This window comes from Strigops habroptila, chromosome 5 (assembly GCF_004027225.2).
Source record: "Strigops habroptila isolate Jane chromosome 5, bStrHab1.2.pri, whole genome shotgun sequence".
NCBI lineage: Eukaryota > Metazoa > Chordata > Aves > Psittaciformes > Psittacidae > Strigops > Strigops habroptila.
Window position 1 is genome coordinate 13,059,928 of NC_044281.2, and position 17,393 is coordinate 13,077,320.

The 17,393-nt window shown below is 38.1% G+C and overlaps 1 protein-coding gene across 2 annotated transcripts in view; it reads left to right on the forward strand.

The window, feature by feature from the left end:
* The window catches only part of BMPR2 (bone morphogenetic protein receptor type 2), a 112,401-nt gene that overhangs the window by 56,795 nt on the left and 38,213 nt on the right, over positions 1-17,393 (forward strand). For both annotated transcript variants that reach the window (XM_030488575.1, XM_030488576.2), the window contains exons 2-3: positions 199-372; positions 1,648-1,827. In XM_030488575.1, coding sequence (XP_030344435.1) covers positions 199-372; positions 1,648-1,827 — 354 coding nt within the window. The remainder of the gene's footprint in view (positions 1-198; positions 373-1,647; positions 1,828-17,393) is intronic.

Here is a 17,393-nt window from a genome sequence, read left to right on the forward strand (position 1 = left end):
GTTTTTTTGTTCTCTTAATGAAAGTAACTTCAGGATAGGCCTCATTTTTATTTCTGACTGTTGGAGTACAGTTTAAAGAATGGATACAGGATGATTTTGAATATATATTTCCAGAAGACCTTAATAATACTTGTATTAAAGTTAATATTTTATTCATAAAATCACTGACAAGAAATATGTTCCTTTCTTTGTCTAAAGCTACGCAGAGTGAGGAGCGGCTGTGTGCATTTAAGGACCCTTATCAGCAGGACCATGGAATCAGTGAGAGCCGAATCTCCCAGGAAAATGGCACAATTTTGTGCATGAAAGGTAGTACCTGCTATGGACTTTGGGAAAAAACACGAGAAGGAGACATACATCTTGTAAAACAAGGTATGTAACATTGCAGTGTAAGTGCAGTAGCTTTGCTAGTCTTTTCACTTTTTTGTGATCTAGCCACCTGATACATAGATGCATAGCTGCAAAACTAGACATTTTGCTTGTGCCTTGTACAAATGCATAATGTTAAATATGAGCAGAAAGTTCGTTTGAAATAAGTGACTTCTAAAAGAGACCAAAGAGATCAATGCACAGTTGAGTCAAAAACACTCAAGTTGCTTGTTACTTAGGCTGTCCAGAGGAAGATGGCTTTCTTGAATATATCTCAGTGTATGTATTGATGTAATGATAAATTGAAAAATGTGTCTCATTAAGTAAAAATGTATATTCATATTGTGTGGATGTTGGTTTGCAAAGGAAATTGCAGTTATAGCACAAAACTGTCACATGTCAATAACTGTCAATTCACTGCTATTCTGCAGTGAGGAGTGGAGGGTCTTGCCTTCAGAGACGTGTTTTGATTACCATTCTCAGGGACTCTGCTCTTGGTTACTTGGATAAGAATTGGTGTAGTATAAGGCTTAATGAAGATTGGTTTTTACAAAGATCCAGTGCAGTTGTACTCAATATTGTTGTTTCATGTTTAATCTGTTAATCTGTTGAAAGAGCAGTCTGACTGCTCACCTCTGCCCCCATGCTGCCTCTTTCCCTTCCAGCCATTTGTGCATAAATGATGCTTAACTGCAATTGACCACACTTGGGAAGGAACAGTTGCTGCAGGGATAAAGGGCCTGCATTAACCAAGAAATAAGTTGTGATCCTGTAGAAAAGTCCAGTGATGTTGACAATGAGGAAAGACAGAGTTTTCAGAAATTATGCAAGCACCACCAAACTATAGATGCACTCTTTGGCCTAGTGTTAAGGAGGGCACTAGATCACAATTTCATCTATACTGTGGGCCAGAAGCTGGTAGTGTTGTCTGTGGTATCAGAGAAATGGGGAATGGCATACTTCTGCTTAAAAGGCTTAGGAATTCAGGTTTTGACATATTGAGGCTGACACCTGGACACCTCTGATGTTAACTTTCATTGCTGTCCATATTTCTTCTCCTTGGTTGTGGTAAACTGTGAAACAAATTCTTCAGGTTTCGGTTTAAAAGGTGATAGTGGAGTCAGACAAGCAAATTATAACTGTTTTCACCCCACTCTGTAACATTTAATAACGTATGGGTTTCTATAGGTGTGGTTAATTGTCCATGCAACAGGATGAATTTTATACCTCCTTTAAAAAGAATTCTTTAATCCTAAAAAGCTAAATCTCTTTTTACAGGTTGCTGGTCTCATATAGGAGACCCACAAGAGTGTCACTTTGAGGAGTGTATAGTTACAACCACCCCTTCCTTGATTCAGAATGGAACATACCGCTTCTGCTGTTGTAGTACAGACTTGTGTAATGTCAACTTCACAGAAAATTTTCCACCTCCTGACCCTACTGATACAACGCCTTACAGTAAGTCAGATGTTTCCATCTCTGTTGTTTCATGGTTTAAATAATTAAAAGAAAGATCCTTCTTTCATGGTACTGGAAAATGTGAAGCCTGTGACTTTCATTTCTATGCAACGGAAATGGCAAACAGAACAGAGCTTTCTCCATGTGAAGTTTATCACATTTATATATTCCACAGTGCTCTGCAAAGAATGAGTTAAATGCTTACAGGGGAATTATTTATATATGCAACTACTGAATGCAGATTACATTTTCCAAAATGGTCTCTAATCTTGGGTGCTTTGGTATTTGGGTGCCCAATTTCAGAAGCCTGTGGGGATATTCAGAAGGATTCAGACTTGTGTTAAAAACAGGCCAGTAAGTTCATTAACATTATGGTACCTTTGAAAAGTCTGGCCTGTCTATTCAGTCATGCTTCACAGGTAGCTTTGAGCAGTGGAACCGGTCTTGTATCAGGCTGTTGAGATTCTCTCCAACAGTCTTGCAGTGCTTTGAAATCTGACTTCTTTCTTTTGCATATCTCTGGTAGAGATTAACTTTGGTATAATATTCAAAGAGTACTAGTTTGAGCAATATAGTTGTCTTCCAGATTAGATTATCTGCTGAGTTAGTTATTACAAAATCAACATGGCAAATGGATCCACATCAAGGGATCAGACCCCTTAAACTCCTCTGACAGAAGCAAGATCGTGACTAGCAGGCACACTGTTATACTGTGTTCCAAGAATTCAGAACCTGTAAAGAAGCTGAGTTAGTGGCCTAATCTAAACATTTGGGTAGCCTTCTGTAAATAAAAATTGTGAAAGAAATTGAATAAAGGCAGATATGTAAATGGAGGTACAATTGTTTCTGTATGTTGGGAGTTCTTTATCAATGGTAAGTGTACTATGAAATGAAGATGTCTTTAATTTGATAGTATTTACAGCTATAGAATGCAAAAAGAATAGTTTGTGTTTAGGAATGATATTATTTGAATTAACTTAAACCCTAGGATAGTGAAGATACTGATGCTTTCAAAAATAGCTGTAGGATGGTATCTTTGTAAGCAATTTTAGTCAAAATGAGGGCTTGGCATGCTAAAAAAAAAAGCAAGCAACTTTTTTACTGGGAAAGTGTGTACATATAAATGGGTAAAGAAAGTTGTTAAGACATAGTGCCTTTTGGCTGATAATATTATTTGTAGAACCAGTAAACAATCACCATTTGGAATCAGTGCCTGAGCTCAGCACTGTGCAATGCAGAACAGACTCTACTTGGTAATAGTCATCTGGTCCCCAAATGTGACTGGAGTTAGTGCTGTGCAGGGGATTTAGGCAAGAGGGAGAAAAAGGTGTAAAGATAATTCCTTGTCCCTTTCTGTTCCCCAAAATAGGAAGACAAAGTTCCTACAAAATGATTTCTGCTTGTGCTTCTCCAAGGGTTGAAATTACAACCTGAATTAATTCAGTTATTGGGTGATAGGATCTTCAAATGATTTTTAAGTGGAATTTTTAATACTGAAAGATCTAACTTGACTTGCAAAGTGGTGGCGGAAATTAAACTTGTAACATAGTCCTTAATTCACCCAGCTGTAATTGAGCGCTGCTGCATACATTTCTACTGACTCAAACTGTTCTGTGTTATTGTGCCTCCTTCCATTTTCATAATACAAGAATTTGGCTTTAGGCACAAGCATAAGCAAAGTAGGTTGCTGCCTAGCGCAGTTGTCTGTCTGCTTTGACTAGGTTAAGCGATGGAGATTGGCCATTCCAGCTGCAAGGATGGCCTCATTTACTACTCTAGTGTTTTATTTGTAAATCTCTACTACTGCTGCATTCGGCGGAGATGAGGCTGCTCCTGGCACTGTACATCACATACATACGCAGCACTGTGGAGGTAGAAGTTCTAGGAAGCTGGAAGGGTGAAAAAAGAGGGAGGCTGTGGCACACAGACCCCTGCAACATTACTGGCTGCTGTTCCAGGCACTTGAGTCTCCATGGTCCCTTTCAACTCCTTCAGAACCCATTTTGTTACTGTAAGGTTTAGTTTTGCCATCTCAACATAGAGAACAGAATTATTGCTTTGGCAAAGTTCAATTTTTATGGAATTGTTGGGAAGCTTTGAATTACCTAGTAGATACCTTACTTGGGCACGCTTCCAGCCTTTCTATTAAAGTTATCAGAATGCTTTAAGGACATTAGTAAGTTTAGCTGTACAGGCTGTGGCAGTCTATATTACCATACCTTTTATATTGTTAAATCCAACAGGTCACAGGCATGTGGGCAATCTGCAGAAGGTTTTTTCAGTATAGCCTGTGAACTCTAAGAGCACTATTTCATCTATATTATTGATAAGATATTGTACATGAGTAGTTTTCGAATGGCAAAGTAAGGTACGTGGCCTCCTAGAATTGTTTGTATGATCCTGTAGATTTCAAAGCAGGTGAATGATTGGTTGTGTGAAGCCTGATGAATTCAGCCGACAGATAACTAAGCATTTGTAAAGGTTTGTCTGCTGATTTCCACTAAAATAACCCAGAATAAAAAGTTCCTGGAATAACAAGTGGAAATTGAGCTGCATTTTAAAAACTGACAGAACCTGAAAACACTACTGATGAACCTAGTCAATTTAAACTTCATTCTTAAGGAAAATCATAAGCATTCTTTTAAAAATGTTTCCTTGCAGCTGTATGAAGGATCGTACTGCAAAATACTGTTAGGTTCTTGAGCGAAATCCATCCAGAAAAATAATGGAGGAATAAAAAAAGTATTTTGTACAATCTTTTGGTTGCAGTTTTGTGTAGGACACTTAACAGTGGTGTATTGAAAGATGTAGCTAGACTATAAATGATTCAAGAAAAGTAAAAGTAAGTTAACTAAGATCTTAATACATGTTAGATGTAACAAAACGTTGTCATAAAATACAGCAATTCTCTTAAATATTGCACTTAGGTTTTATGTCGTCGTTTTCCAGCATGTCAAAACTTGTTTATCTCAATACCATATCTGTGTAGAATGGAGTACTTTTTTTTTTTTTTTTTTAAAGTTCATATTTGGTCAGGGCATAAATACAAGAAATCCATCCTATCTTGTAACAAAACTTTATAAAAATGAAAAGACAAACAGGTTCTTAAAAGCCTTGAATTTAATCCTTACTGATTCTTAATGTGCAGCTGGTAATTTAAAGCAATCGTACATCTGAGTAGTCATAATATTCTTCTGTCTTAAAGATACTCATGGCAGATTTAAGTAGTTTTTAGTTGCTAGTCCCTCCAGCTAGTATTTTGCAAATGTTGTAGGATGGAGCATATTCTAGAACCCACAGGCTGGAGGTATTAAAAATGCAAAGATTCAGATAGCTTGTTTCCTGATGCCAGAGGAAGTAGAGGTTGGAGAATGGTGTTTATTTCAGATCTGAAGATTTGCCTGTGGAGTTTGGAGCTACTGAAATGCAGAAGTTCAAAACAACCTCTCATCTTCAACCTAAGCTTGCACTTCAGGTGAAAAATATACTTTCTTATGCTTTGATAATTACTAATTGATAGGTTACTTATTTGTCCATTTTCTATTTTGATGGAGGAAAAAAGAAAGGGGGGGGGGGGAACCCCACCCCATCTTAACTTGAGCCAGTATGTGTATATATCCCTTAATCCAACCTAAAAAGGGCCAAATATGGCTTCATGGGTAAACTTTTTGAGATGCCAGGAGCATTTACCACTTCTCTCGGCAACCTGTTCTGGTGCATCACCACCCTCACAGTAAAGAACTTCTTCCTTATATCTAACCTGAACTTCTCCTGTTTAAGTTTAAACCCATTGCCCCTTGGCCTGTCACTACAGTCTCTGAAGAGTCCGTCTCTGGCATCCCTGTAGGCCCCCTTCAGATACTGGAAGTCTGTGTTCAAGGCCAGGTTGGACAGAGTCTTGGGTGACACCGTTTAGTGCAAGGTGTCCCTGCCCATGGTAGGGGGGTTGGAACTGGGTGATCTTAAGGTCCTTTCCAACTCAAATTTTTCTGTGATTCTGTGTGTGTTTACTCTATTGGCTTGATCAAATATTTATTTTGAGACTTAATGAATATCTGCCCTTATGTCTACAAAATGCTTTGTAAATTCTGAGACTGTGAAGACAAATTCATTAGTTCTGCAATCACTCATAATGGCCATTTAAATAGAATTTAAGTAGCTAAAGAGGTAAATGATCTCCCTCGTTGGTCATAGATAGATTGTTGTAATGAAACATACATATTAAAATAACATCAAGATGAAAGCAACAAAGCAATTTTTAATTATTTTTTTCCTCAAAGCTGCATTCCTGGTGCTGCAAGTAAATTAATCTTACAGCAACTAAGTGTTGAGAATATGTTTTTGTGTGACAGGTGAGGTATTTGCATGATATATGGAAAAAATCCCTGGCAGCAACAGTCAAGCATTACTGGTTAAAATCATGTAGAGTTTTTTCCTCAGAGCATCAAATGGTGGCTGCAATATTCACAGGATTTAGGGATCTGATACTAAGTAAGAGCACTGAGGTTTGGATATAAAGAAACTGCTTCATGCAGCGAAAGAAGTTGGTTTTCTTTATTCTAAAACGCCGATAGATGGCTTTATCTTTCAGTGTATCATCCTGGCCAGTGTTGTACAATGTATGTAAAACACTGGTTTATCTTTCAGTGTATCATCCTGGTGTTTCTTTGCCAACCTTCTTCCTACGTATATAAAATATATATGTAAAAGTCTGTATTTAAGTGCTCACAGAATTCTGTGGAAACTTTGAGGAAAGCTACCATTAAAAAAAAAAAATATGTGACTGAGTCAGGTTAATTAAGGTAGTAATAGAGAGTTTTCATTTAACTATTGCTTCTGAGAGGCAGCAGTTAGATTCATGTTGTTCTGGGCACATGGCCCAATCTAACTCCCACTGAAGTTGAATGAGATCATGTCAGGCTAATTTTGGAAGGTTGCAACCCTGCTCACTCTCAGTTGTTATCTTGAACTGCTTTTTTCCGGAGAGCAGCATCCAATATTAATTTATAATTGAAATGCATTTACTTCAGCTGGGTTCTGCTTGGAGTACCTCATCACCTAAGTTTGTAGCCAGCGTTTGAGCTGGTCCTTCATTTCTGGTCTGCCTAAGCTAAGAAAATGCTCTGTAAATAAGCATTTTCCCTTACTTGCACTACTTTTTTTTTTTTTTTTCCCCCCACGTGATTTGGATCTATAGCAAAGGGGAAATTACAAACCTTTGCAAGGTGGCAGATCCGTCTTGAAAGATGGAGGCAGGACTGATCCACACAAGGATTAAAACTTGTACCCTTGAAATGATAGGGTGTCAGTCAGGCACATCTTTCCCGCAGTGAAGAAATAAGGAATTATATGTCATTAATGTACCGTAACTATATTGTAATGCAGGGGAGGAAATATTAAGACAGTAGTTAATGTGTTCTTGCAACTGAGGAAAGGTAATAGTATTGTGAGTTAATGTAGGGAAGAAAAAGCAGGTATGAAGGTTGTTGCAGGGAGCAAACAAAGTATTAAAGCAATTAGTATAGAAGGTTATATAGAAATTCAAGTGATGAAAGCCTTAGTTTCTGCAGAATTTGTGGAAGGGTTTGCAAGTCACCCAAGATAACTAGTAGTGCTTGTTGAGTAACTTCAGTTCAATGATGTTCATTAGAAATAGATCTGTCAAAAGCAGAATCTCTTAAAAGATTGTTGGTAGCAGCACTTAATGTCTTAACTTCTAAGACATCATAGTCTCCAGAGATTAAACTTGCATCTTTATTGAATTTAAAAGTAAAGCTTTGATGTGCACTTGGAGTCTGAATATTAAATGTTAGCTGGGAAAACAAAGCTCACTTGGACAGAAAACTGGACATGTGCATTTTTTCTCTTACAGAAACATTTAATCAGGAAGATGAAATGGGAGCGTTTTACTTGAACTGAGATTGAAATGTTTTGGAAATGTTTGGAAATATTTTAAAATTTGTTATGCACCAAACCCACAAAATGCTAAAAACTGGGTTAAATAAAATAATAACAAACATGTTTATTTGAAAAAGGAGAAACATTTCAAATAACATTTTTACCAAAATAAACCTTGGGTTCTTGTGAGTACATTCCCTATTGCAGTCAAACTGCTGTTCAAGTGCGCTTGGTAGGAGAGGTGTACAAGATAACTGCAGAGCTGTGCCAGCAGAAATTAGTTGTGTGTTACAACCCAGAGGTCTGAGAACAAGGACCTTTGCAAAGTTCTTTCAGAATTCTAAATCTAAAAAAGAGCTTTTTGGATGCAAGAGGGGGATTTTATATTTGACATTCAAATAGTGTGTTTGTGAAGTGCTAGAGCTATAACTGCTCTTTGGTTCAGAGCGCTAAAAATATTTTACTTTAGAGTCCTTAGGGATCTCAATTCTTACAATAGATATAAACATAACTTTTAACATGTTTGTATGATAGAATTGTCTGATCTGCACCCTTGTCATTTCTGAAGTGTCCTGCATACTTGTAGTACTACACAGCAAATATTTGAGCTGAAGTTCTAGAATGAAGAAAGGAAACATCTGTATTCTGAAATATAATAAGTAATTTTTGCCACCTTCAGTAACAGTGAAAACATGTATTTTAAGCCAACTAATATCTGTAAATAAGTGATTTGCAGTTCGTGTATCGTGCAGTTCTTGAGGCACTAATTTGCATCTCTGCTGGCAATCAGTTGCTTATAGTTAGTATGTTTTATGCACTTCTGAAAGTATAATGATCTGCAAATATCTTGGGGTAATACAAATATAGTAAATACGGTTTTTCCATTTACTGGGAATGCTGAGTATTGTCTGATTTTCATATTGTTGTATAATAAATTCAATGTCATAATTAGCAGATATCTGTTCTGACAGTGCACAATATGGCTTTACTGTGAAGACTGTAAAGATGCAAGGCAAAAATAGATAGGCTCATACGAATGGATCTCTTTCAGAATATATTAGTGGAAAATTGGGCTGTAAATAAAAAAGGTAGTAGATAAGGAATTGTTTTGCGTCATCTCAAGGCAAAATGGAGACAGACAAGGATGCTACACTTTTTATGTCTTTATTCAGATGCTGCAGTGTGCAGTGTACAAGGTGTACAATATCAACATTATTGTAAACAAATCCTACCCTGCTATTTGACAACCCCAAATTTGAGAAGTAGGTAGGAGCTCTCCAGAAGGGAGGTTGACATAGCAATATGCTTTCTGGGGACATTCTAAATTGACAGGCTTTCTGATGCAGAAGTAGCAATATGCTTCTAATAACTCTTCCACACACCCCAAAAATTTTAAAATTGGGTGCTGTAAATCATAACACTTCAGAGTGAGTTAAGACTACACCACCATGGAGGCATTTCTCCTTTGAAGACTTGCGAATGTGGTTAGGTAACTCTCCTCAACAAAGTATACTGACTGAATTAGTCAAGATACTGTACATTGTAGTTGTTACCGAACAGAACTGAAACACTTATTTTGTGAATGTCGTTCTTGTCTCTGTGCTTTTTCAAACAACATTTATTCTCACATCAGCTTTGTTGATATCCCCCTCTCCCTCTCTTGTCAGACTAGAGGCTTCTTGCAGTGAGCAGGATTGGCAAAAATGGCTGTGCTCAGGGTTCTCCACTGCTGCAGCCCCTGTCAGAGGGCATTAGCTTCAAAATGCTACAGCTGTATCCTCCTGGGCAGGCTGGAGCTCCAGGCTTGTTGAGAAAGCTGCTCCTCACAATCCCCTCTCTCCTGCAGCGTTACTCTAGCAGTATTCCTTGTATTTGATTTCTAGCATGGCTCTACTCTGGTTTTCTTTAACAATGTTGAAATGAATGGAGTTAAGATTAGAAGGAACAAGAACTCTGCACAAAGTTCAGTTATAAAGCACTGCTAGGTGCTACCAACTACTACTAATAAATTTCCCCCTTCATTGGTTTTGTCTGTCCCTGGTACAGTAGTGGTAAGAGTCTTTGTCCACAGACTACTGACATAGCAAGAGGCAGACTTGGGACTGGAACTGTTAAGTACAAAACAGAAGATTGCTTGTAAATATTGGGTCTGTTATTGGCTATTCAGTCCTATTAACCTAATGTGTGCAGAATAGTGTTTAAATCATGGAAAACCTTTCATGTCTGTCTTGCTTCTTAATTAGACATTTTCAATAAGCCTCATTTGTTTCTGTCCTGTGTGCTAAGCTTGCTGACAAGAATCTGATCCTACGGTTTTGTCAAATACATTTTACCCTGTCAGTTTTTGGAACAGCTACAATTTAGGAAGAAAGCTTTAGCTTCTTGGCATCTGACATACACTTAGAATAGCCCCCTGTTAGACCAGCTGCTTTGCAGTCTTACCCAAGTTGCATCCATAGCTCAGCACGATGGAACTCAGCCTCCTCAGAGGAGACTGAAAGTCCAGACAGTCGGTTAAGTTAAAAGATGTTGGCTCTTCAGAGCTGGTCGTTAATCACTGTTCCTTTATGAGCCTTTTTTCGGTAAAACTTTTTTCTTTGTCTGGAAAATATTGTGATCCTGAAAATCCAATACATAACATTGATTTCTGGCTCCTTTCTTTATGATATAGCATACAGTGCGGTTTCAGAGAGGACACTATCTGGAGATACAACACTAATTGTATTTCAATCTGGCACAATCTTAGTTAGCTATAGGTGAATAAAGTGTTTGGTTTTTAGCAGTGTCATAAGTTATTTCTAAGAACACTTGAATTACATTTAGATAAAGTGTTTAAACAGCTGGAATGATGTCGGTTAGATGTCAGGCAGCTCCTGCAGAGGCTGGTGCAGAGCAGGCTGTGGGCAGAGATAGCCACACTTCCCCCAAAGCCAGGGAACAGGAGCTGCTGGGCAGCACCATGCTGGCCTGGCTGCTGCGTTAGGTCTGGCTTGTAGGCACTGCAGTCAAAGCCTGAACTCAGGACTGTGTGTATATGCACTAAATGATTGTTCTTTATGTGATTTGATTTCTTTTTATTGCTTTCACACAACTGTACTGTTAGGGTGTCTTGGGAGTATAAAAAAGGTTAGGAGCTGTACTTGATATAAGCTGTAGTTGGTCCATTTCCCTCCGACATATCAGACAAAATACCTGCATCTGGATGGATAATGGGGGTCAGGGTTTTAAATTTGTTTTCCTTACAAAGAAAGATTTGTGTCCTTTTTTATTAGTAAAGTGAATGGCAAATTCAGGTAAGTGCCTCAGGTGTTTGAATTGTGAACCTATGACTAACTATGTAATTCTGAATGTGAAGTTTCATAACTAGGCATCTAGCTTCAGACATGTCATCCTGGCTATAGATGTCTCCATTATTTCTTAAGAACTGAGCTTTCAGGGCTGTTTTGAAATCACAGAGATCTGAGGTGATCTTTTGGCTTTATGGCTAACAAAAACCATGTGCTTAAAAGCAAAGACTTCATAGAGCGTCCAGGGGACCAGTGCAGATAGAAAAGCATCGCATCAATGTGCTTCTGGTCATGTTACTCCTGGTTATACACCAGTTGCAGGTTTTTTCCAAAGCTGTCAAATTTAAGACCAAATAACTCCTATTGTTGCTGTCCAAATAGGAGAGGATGATAGTGTATTCACTAAAATCTTGATGAAGATTCCCATGGATATAATTGTACTATTGAAAGGCCTTCAAGCAAACAGAGATTTGAGTTGGTACCAGAAGTCTGTTTACATTTGCACTGGTTATAAGAGTTTACTGTTGTTTAGAGGGCAGATGAGGGTAAGGAAAATTCCTGAAAATCTTATAATGAGATTTGTAACTACTGCTGTATACTCATACTGAGTCTTTCTTTGTGTTGCTTGAAGTTTTGTGGTGTTACTCTTCCCAATCACATTGCAGTTTTGTTCTCTTTCCATGATAGGTTTGGGAATGTTCCTTCCTTATGCACTGAGATAGCTGCTGTTGATGTATACCATTCATTATCATTATTTTCACTGGTTTGTATTTAATAAATAAAATGAACAGTAATGTGTTGCTATGGATACTAATGCGTAAGCATTGAGTCGGGAGACTGTGTTGTCTATTTTTGTGTGTGACAGCGACTTTCCCCTGTTTCAGTTCTCGTTAGGACTGAATTTGTGGTAGGAAATCTGACTTTTAATGCCACCTTTTAGAAATCTGCAGAAGGTTTTGTTTGAGATGTGTGTATATATATATATTTTTTTTTAAGCTTCTGTGCTTTCAGTGTCAGAATAGGTATGGATCTTTCTAATTACTGAATGTCCTCAGATTTATGTGAATAATCCATAAATTTCTTTCTTGGAAGTCAGTTTTTGTTATCAGTTTTTTATTTTGGATACTAAGATATTTATTCTCTTAACACAGTTGAAAATTTGAAAGAAATCAATATATTCAATAGTCTTAAAATCTAACTTATAAGAGTTGTGCCTTATTTCAGTTAATTTGTATCATATATTTCCATGCAGAATTGATTAATGGAAGAACATTATCCATTTATTCTCCCCTCATCTAAAGGAGAGAAGTTAGAAATTCAATCTCTAAGGGCAAGGAAAGATACTGAAAGAGAGAAGTGTGAAGACTTTCTATTGTCTTAGCTTTTTTCCTTGTGCCTTAGCTTTTTTCCTTCTTTTAGAGTGGAAAGAGAGTTTTGACATTTTCTGAGAGGTCTGAGGAAGGGCTTCTTTTTCTAAGACATCTGATACCAAGTTGCATTGAGGCCGAATAGGAGTTTGTGATCCAGTTCTTTTAAATTCCTTTGAAGGTTCCAGTGAGGTGGATTCAATGTTTCAGCACTACAGTTTTATGCATTTATTTTAAAGATTGAGCCCACAAAATATTGCATGTATGTTTCTTGGTATTGGGCCAATTATTTCCTAAAAGTTGCTGAAGTATCTGTTGATGACATTAGACAGCTTTTGACTTTGGCCTGGAATTTTGCCTTCCTTTCGACTGGCGGCATGAAGCTTGTTTAGGAACTGCTTGCAGGCCTGTAAATACTTTCTTAGAATAGCAAAAAATTCCTTGTTCCAGACATTCATGTTGACTTTAAAATTATATATACTTTGAGCAAGGTTAAGGTATCCTTGCATCCTATATAAAAGCACTTCTCACTTTTGTAACACTTGGACAGGAAGTACGAGTGTTGGAGCTGTAGCAGTGAAAGGGATTTATTTTTTTTCCCTATGCCAAATAAAAATATTTAATTTGTCTTTGAGTGATGGTTCAGAGCCCTCTCTATGGATCTGTTCACAAACTGGATGCATGTATGTGAAAATACATGGCTGGTATGTACCGTAGACAGCTGGACCAGCTGTATGGAGCCACGAAGATCATTGTTGCTTGATTGTAGTTCTGTTTCTACCACTGGAGCATTAACTCACATTGAAGTAGTGATGTGGGATGCAGAAATAGAACTTTAAACCCTAGTGAGTTAGTACATATGTTATAAAACACAAGTACAGTTTTTATATAGATATCCCTTTGACTTGGGAGGTTCTACAGTTTAAAAAAAAAAAACCAAACATGACAACACACATAACCCCAAAAGAAACAAAACCCCAAAACCACCCCTGAACAAAAAACCCCAGACAAAAAACTTGTGGGGTGGAGAAAATACCCACCTTCACACCAACATGAACTCCTGAAAGGTAGACATCTAAACTGCAGCAAATATGAATTATATTCTACCTGCTGTTCTGTTTTCCTCCATTTTTGTTCTCTGAGGATATTATTGCAGTGAGTAAGGCAAAATGGGTGATGCTAACTGAGCCACAGTGAATTACACTTCGCAATGTTCTTCCTTTGAATGCAGGTCCAGACACTGCTGCTTTGCAATGCTTTGGGAAAGCAGAGAAAACTTGGTGAAAGCCTATTGCAAAATAAAGCATGGAAAACCACCACAAGTGGTAGATGAATAGTGATAGAGGGAATATATGGAAAATATTTAAACTGGTTTTTGGAAATGTTTTTTAATGATCCTGAAGAGTAACTCGAGCTTCTCTGCTCCCATCAGCGCTGTCAGCAGATCAGTCGTGCACTTGTTAGCTGTGCGGATGAAGCCAGAAGTGTCCACCACCACACGCAGGTCTGGGTGAATGGAGCACTGTACACAGCCATTCATAGCATCTTTGGAGCAAACTAAACTTGTGTAGGTGAAATAAGTATAGTCTGTAACCCAAAAGCATTACACATCTGAGCACTGTGCGAGGAGCTCTGGGAGGGATGTGGTCCACAGGCCTCGCAGCTCATGCAAACAGTGCTTGTACAGGGACACTCACAATCAGAGAGTGCTGAGGAAGATGTGGGTTAACCCTGCTCAGCTTTGGAGGGTTAAATAGGAGACAACTTCTGTCCAGCATATGGAGAACGGTTAGTATCTAATGACAGGGGGAGAGAGTGCATCAAGGGAAAGGTTTTAAACTGACTTGAGATTTCAACTGTGTAGCTTGGGTATGCTAATGTTAGTTTTCCTGGTTTTATATAGTTAAGTGAGTTTTTTTAAAATCATTATAATTTTAATTAAAACAGAAAACGTCAGACTCTGCTGCGGGGGAAAAAAGTTTTTGCAATAGTCTTGGGGTGTTAGATATCTGTTATGAAGACAATAATAATTAAGTTTTGCTAATGGGGAAAACTCATAAACTGTGAATCCTTAATTTCACTGAATATTCCAGAAAAGACCAAGTGAAATAAGGTGCCAAAGATATTATTCTGAATAGCTTCTCCCTACTGCTGAACTTGATCCTACATGGAGCTAGTGTGTAACATTATAATCTGTAGTAGACTGCACAGGGCAGGGAGTGGAGGTGAGCGCAGTCTGCATTTAGTAAAGGTGTGGCTGTGTGGTCACCATGTTATCTTTGCTGTGGAACAGAAGTTTCCTATAGTATGGAGTGCAGTGTTAAATATTTAATTAGCTGAGATCGTATGTCACCTAAATGTTCATCAAAAGACATGTTCATTTCATGCTTGCATGCTTAGATGCTAATGTATGAGTGAGTTGGTAGGTGAGCATAAACTGTTACATTTGGAGATTCCTAGCAGGCTGTGGGAGAATTGAAGTGATCACTTTTAGTCATTTGCAGTTTCTACTTAAGCAGGACCTGCTGAATAGCCCAGCATGTTCAGTGCCACAGTGGTGCCAGAGCATGTCATGAATTTCTTCACTGTGTTAATGTATTTGTAATCACTGTAATGGGTTATGTCTTAGTGTCTTACTCCCAAAAGTGCTATTGGCACAATGCTGGCCTGTGTTATGACGGAGCCTTTGAACTGAGATTGGAAGGCAGGCTTCTCTATTCATTCTAGATTATTATAAAATGAATCAGTGACCAGCTAGATGCTGCTAGCTCCAGTTTTTTGCTTCTGGAGAAGCAAATATGTACTTGCAAATGCCTTTTGAAGTTTGAATATCGGCTTACAGCTGTAATGGAGCTATATTTTAATTGTTTGGTGGAAATGTGCTCAAGGAATTGGCAACTTGCTGCATTATTGCGGGGAACTGGGCTCCTGACAGACCTTTCCTGGATTTGAAATCTTGCAGAAAAGGGAAGTTTAGGAAGAAAAATAGAAAGTGTATTTAGTAAGCATCCTAGGAATCATAGAACACTTGGATTTCCTTTTTGAAAGGGCAAGACTGGGAATGTTGTCTAAAACAACAGTGGGATGGTACCTGCTCAAAGGCATAACTGATGTGATTACCTGCGGATTGTTACAAGGAGTAAGCAGAAAAAAGAAACAAAAGAATTAATCATAGTGCAGGCTGGAAGTGTAAAGTTGATTGAATCTTTCTTTTCAACTTGCAATCACAAATTCTCATTTTTGTCTGGGTTATGCGTTTTCACTTTAATGGACCTTATAGAATTGCATGTTCCTAAATCTGATTTCTTTTAAGAGTAGTGTGAGAACGATGGGCAAAAAAATTTCAGAAGACTAGTGCTAGGGGTGTCTTAAATTTTGGGTGACCAAAGATGTATTGAAAGTGGCCAAGTTTCACAGTGTCTTTGCTGAAATCTAGAAGGGCTTTGGTGGTGTCCAGCTGTGAACCAGAAGAGTAATTTGGAAACTGTGGCTATGACTGTGTGTATTTTGTGATGTGTTAAAGCAGGAACACCTGTCAGGAAGGAGTCAGCCTCAAGTTTAATTTCACTTTGTTGTTTCACAAAAAAGGTTTCTATTTGTTTAATGGGACTTGATGTTTTTGACATTCATTTAACAGGATTTCATGGTACGCTCAGGGTTTGAGTAAATCAGATGGACAGAAGCCTTTTTTTGTATTCATTTTGTAAAAGGCTGCTTTTCCCATTCTAATTTCTATATAGTATTTTTGTAAATAAGTGCCTTGTGAAGAAACTGGTCTCAGTCTTACAGTTTAATTGTATAGTGTCATTAAAACAGCTGAAACCAGTACTCAGGGCTGTAACAATTTCAGGGATTGATTTAAGAAAATTCTTAATTACATTGAAAATACAGTTACAGAAGCTGTATCATTGAATATGCCAAAGTTTTATTCAATCTGTGAAATTAATCTGGCAATCACACAGATTCCAGCATCGTTAACTAATCAGTTCCATAGGATTATGAAACATGTCCCCGTGACCTGTTCTGATTTGTGTTGCAATATTTATTCCTGGTTTGGAACAAGTTTGTTACTGTAGGGCAGACAGAACGTGTTCTACAAGTGAAGTCAGCTGTATTTCTCGTATACCCACGGTGTAATGCGAATTGATAGCTTTGATACCAGCCTTCGTACTTGATTGATGTGTATTTGTTTTGGCAGGGGTGTTGCCTTAGATATCGTCCGTCCTCCCCTCCCATGGTCTCCCCCTTTGGCTTTCATGTGCAATTCCCTGCTCAGCATAACCATAGTTGTACAGCACAGCTGTCAGGGCACCGCTGGGCTGGAACAGGCCCCTGGGAGTAGGAGGCAAGGGATGCTGGAGCTGGCACTCTTGTGCTGCGAGAAATGAACATCAGACGATGTCTGCATTTCATCTGAAATCAAGCACTTAGATCTGTAGAAGGATTTTGCATAAGTGCAAACTAAGGATTACTATTTATCATTATTGCCTTTTTCATCTTCATGTTATTTTAAAATAATCAGAATAACCTTTGAAGTTAGGGAAGGTACTGTTTTTCCCATTATATAACTGCCTGACATAAAGCACAAAGAAACAAAATAACCTACGTAAAATCAGGCTACTCTATATTAGAGCCAGAAGCAGAGCATGAGTTTCTGTTTGCTTTATATTTCAAGTTCTGGAAAATATTTAGAAAAAAAGAATTGCATATCTAACATATGTGCTCGTGTGCCCTCATACAAGATGCTGTTATCTGTTTGAAGAAGGTCTCTTCAGCTGATGCCTTGGAAACAGAAGCTGTGTGTCAGTGGAGACTTAGTGATCTGCTGGGGTTCTCCTGAGGTTAAAGCCTTTCTCCTCACCTGGCCATTCTCACTGTTTCAGCTGCTGCCCTTCTGAGGGCTGGCCATGCCTTTGTCTCCTGACTGCTCTGTTGGGCTTGTCAGGTTTCCACAGCCTTTTCTGTCCTTAATTTCCTTCTACTTAGGGATGTCCCTGAATATCTGCATCTTGTA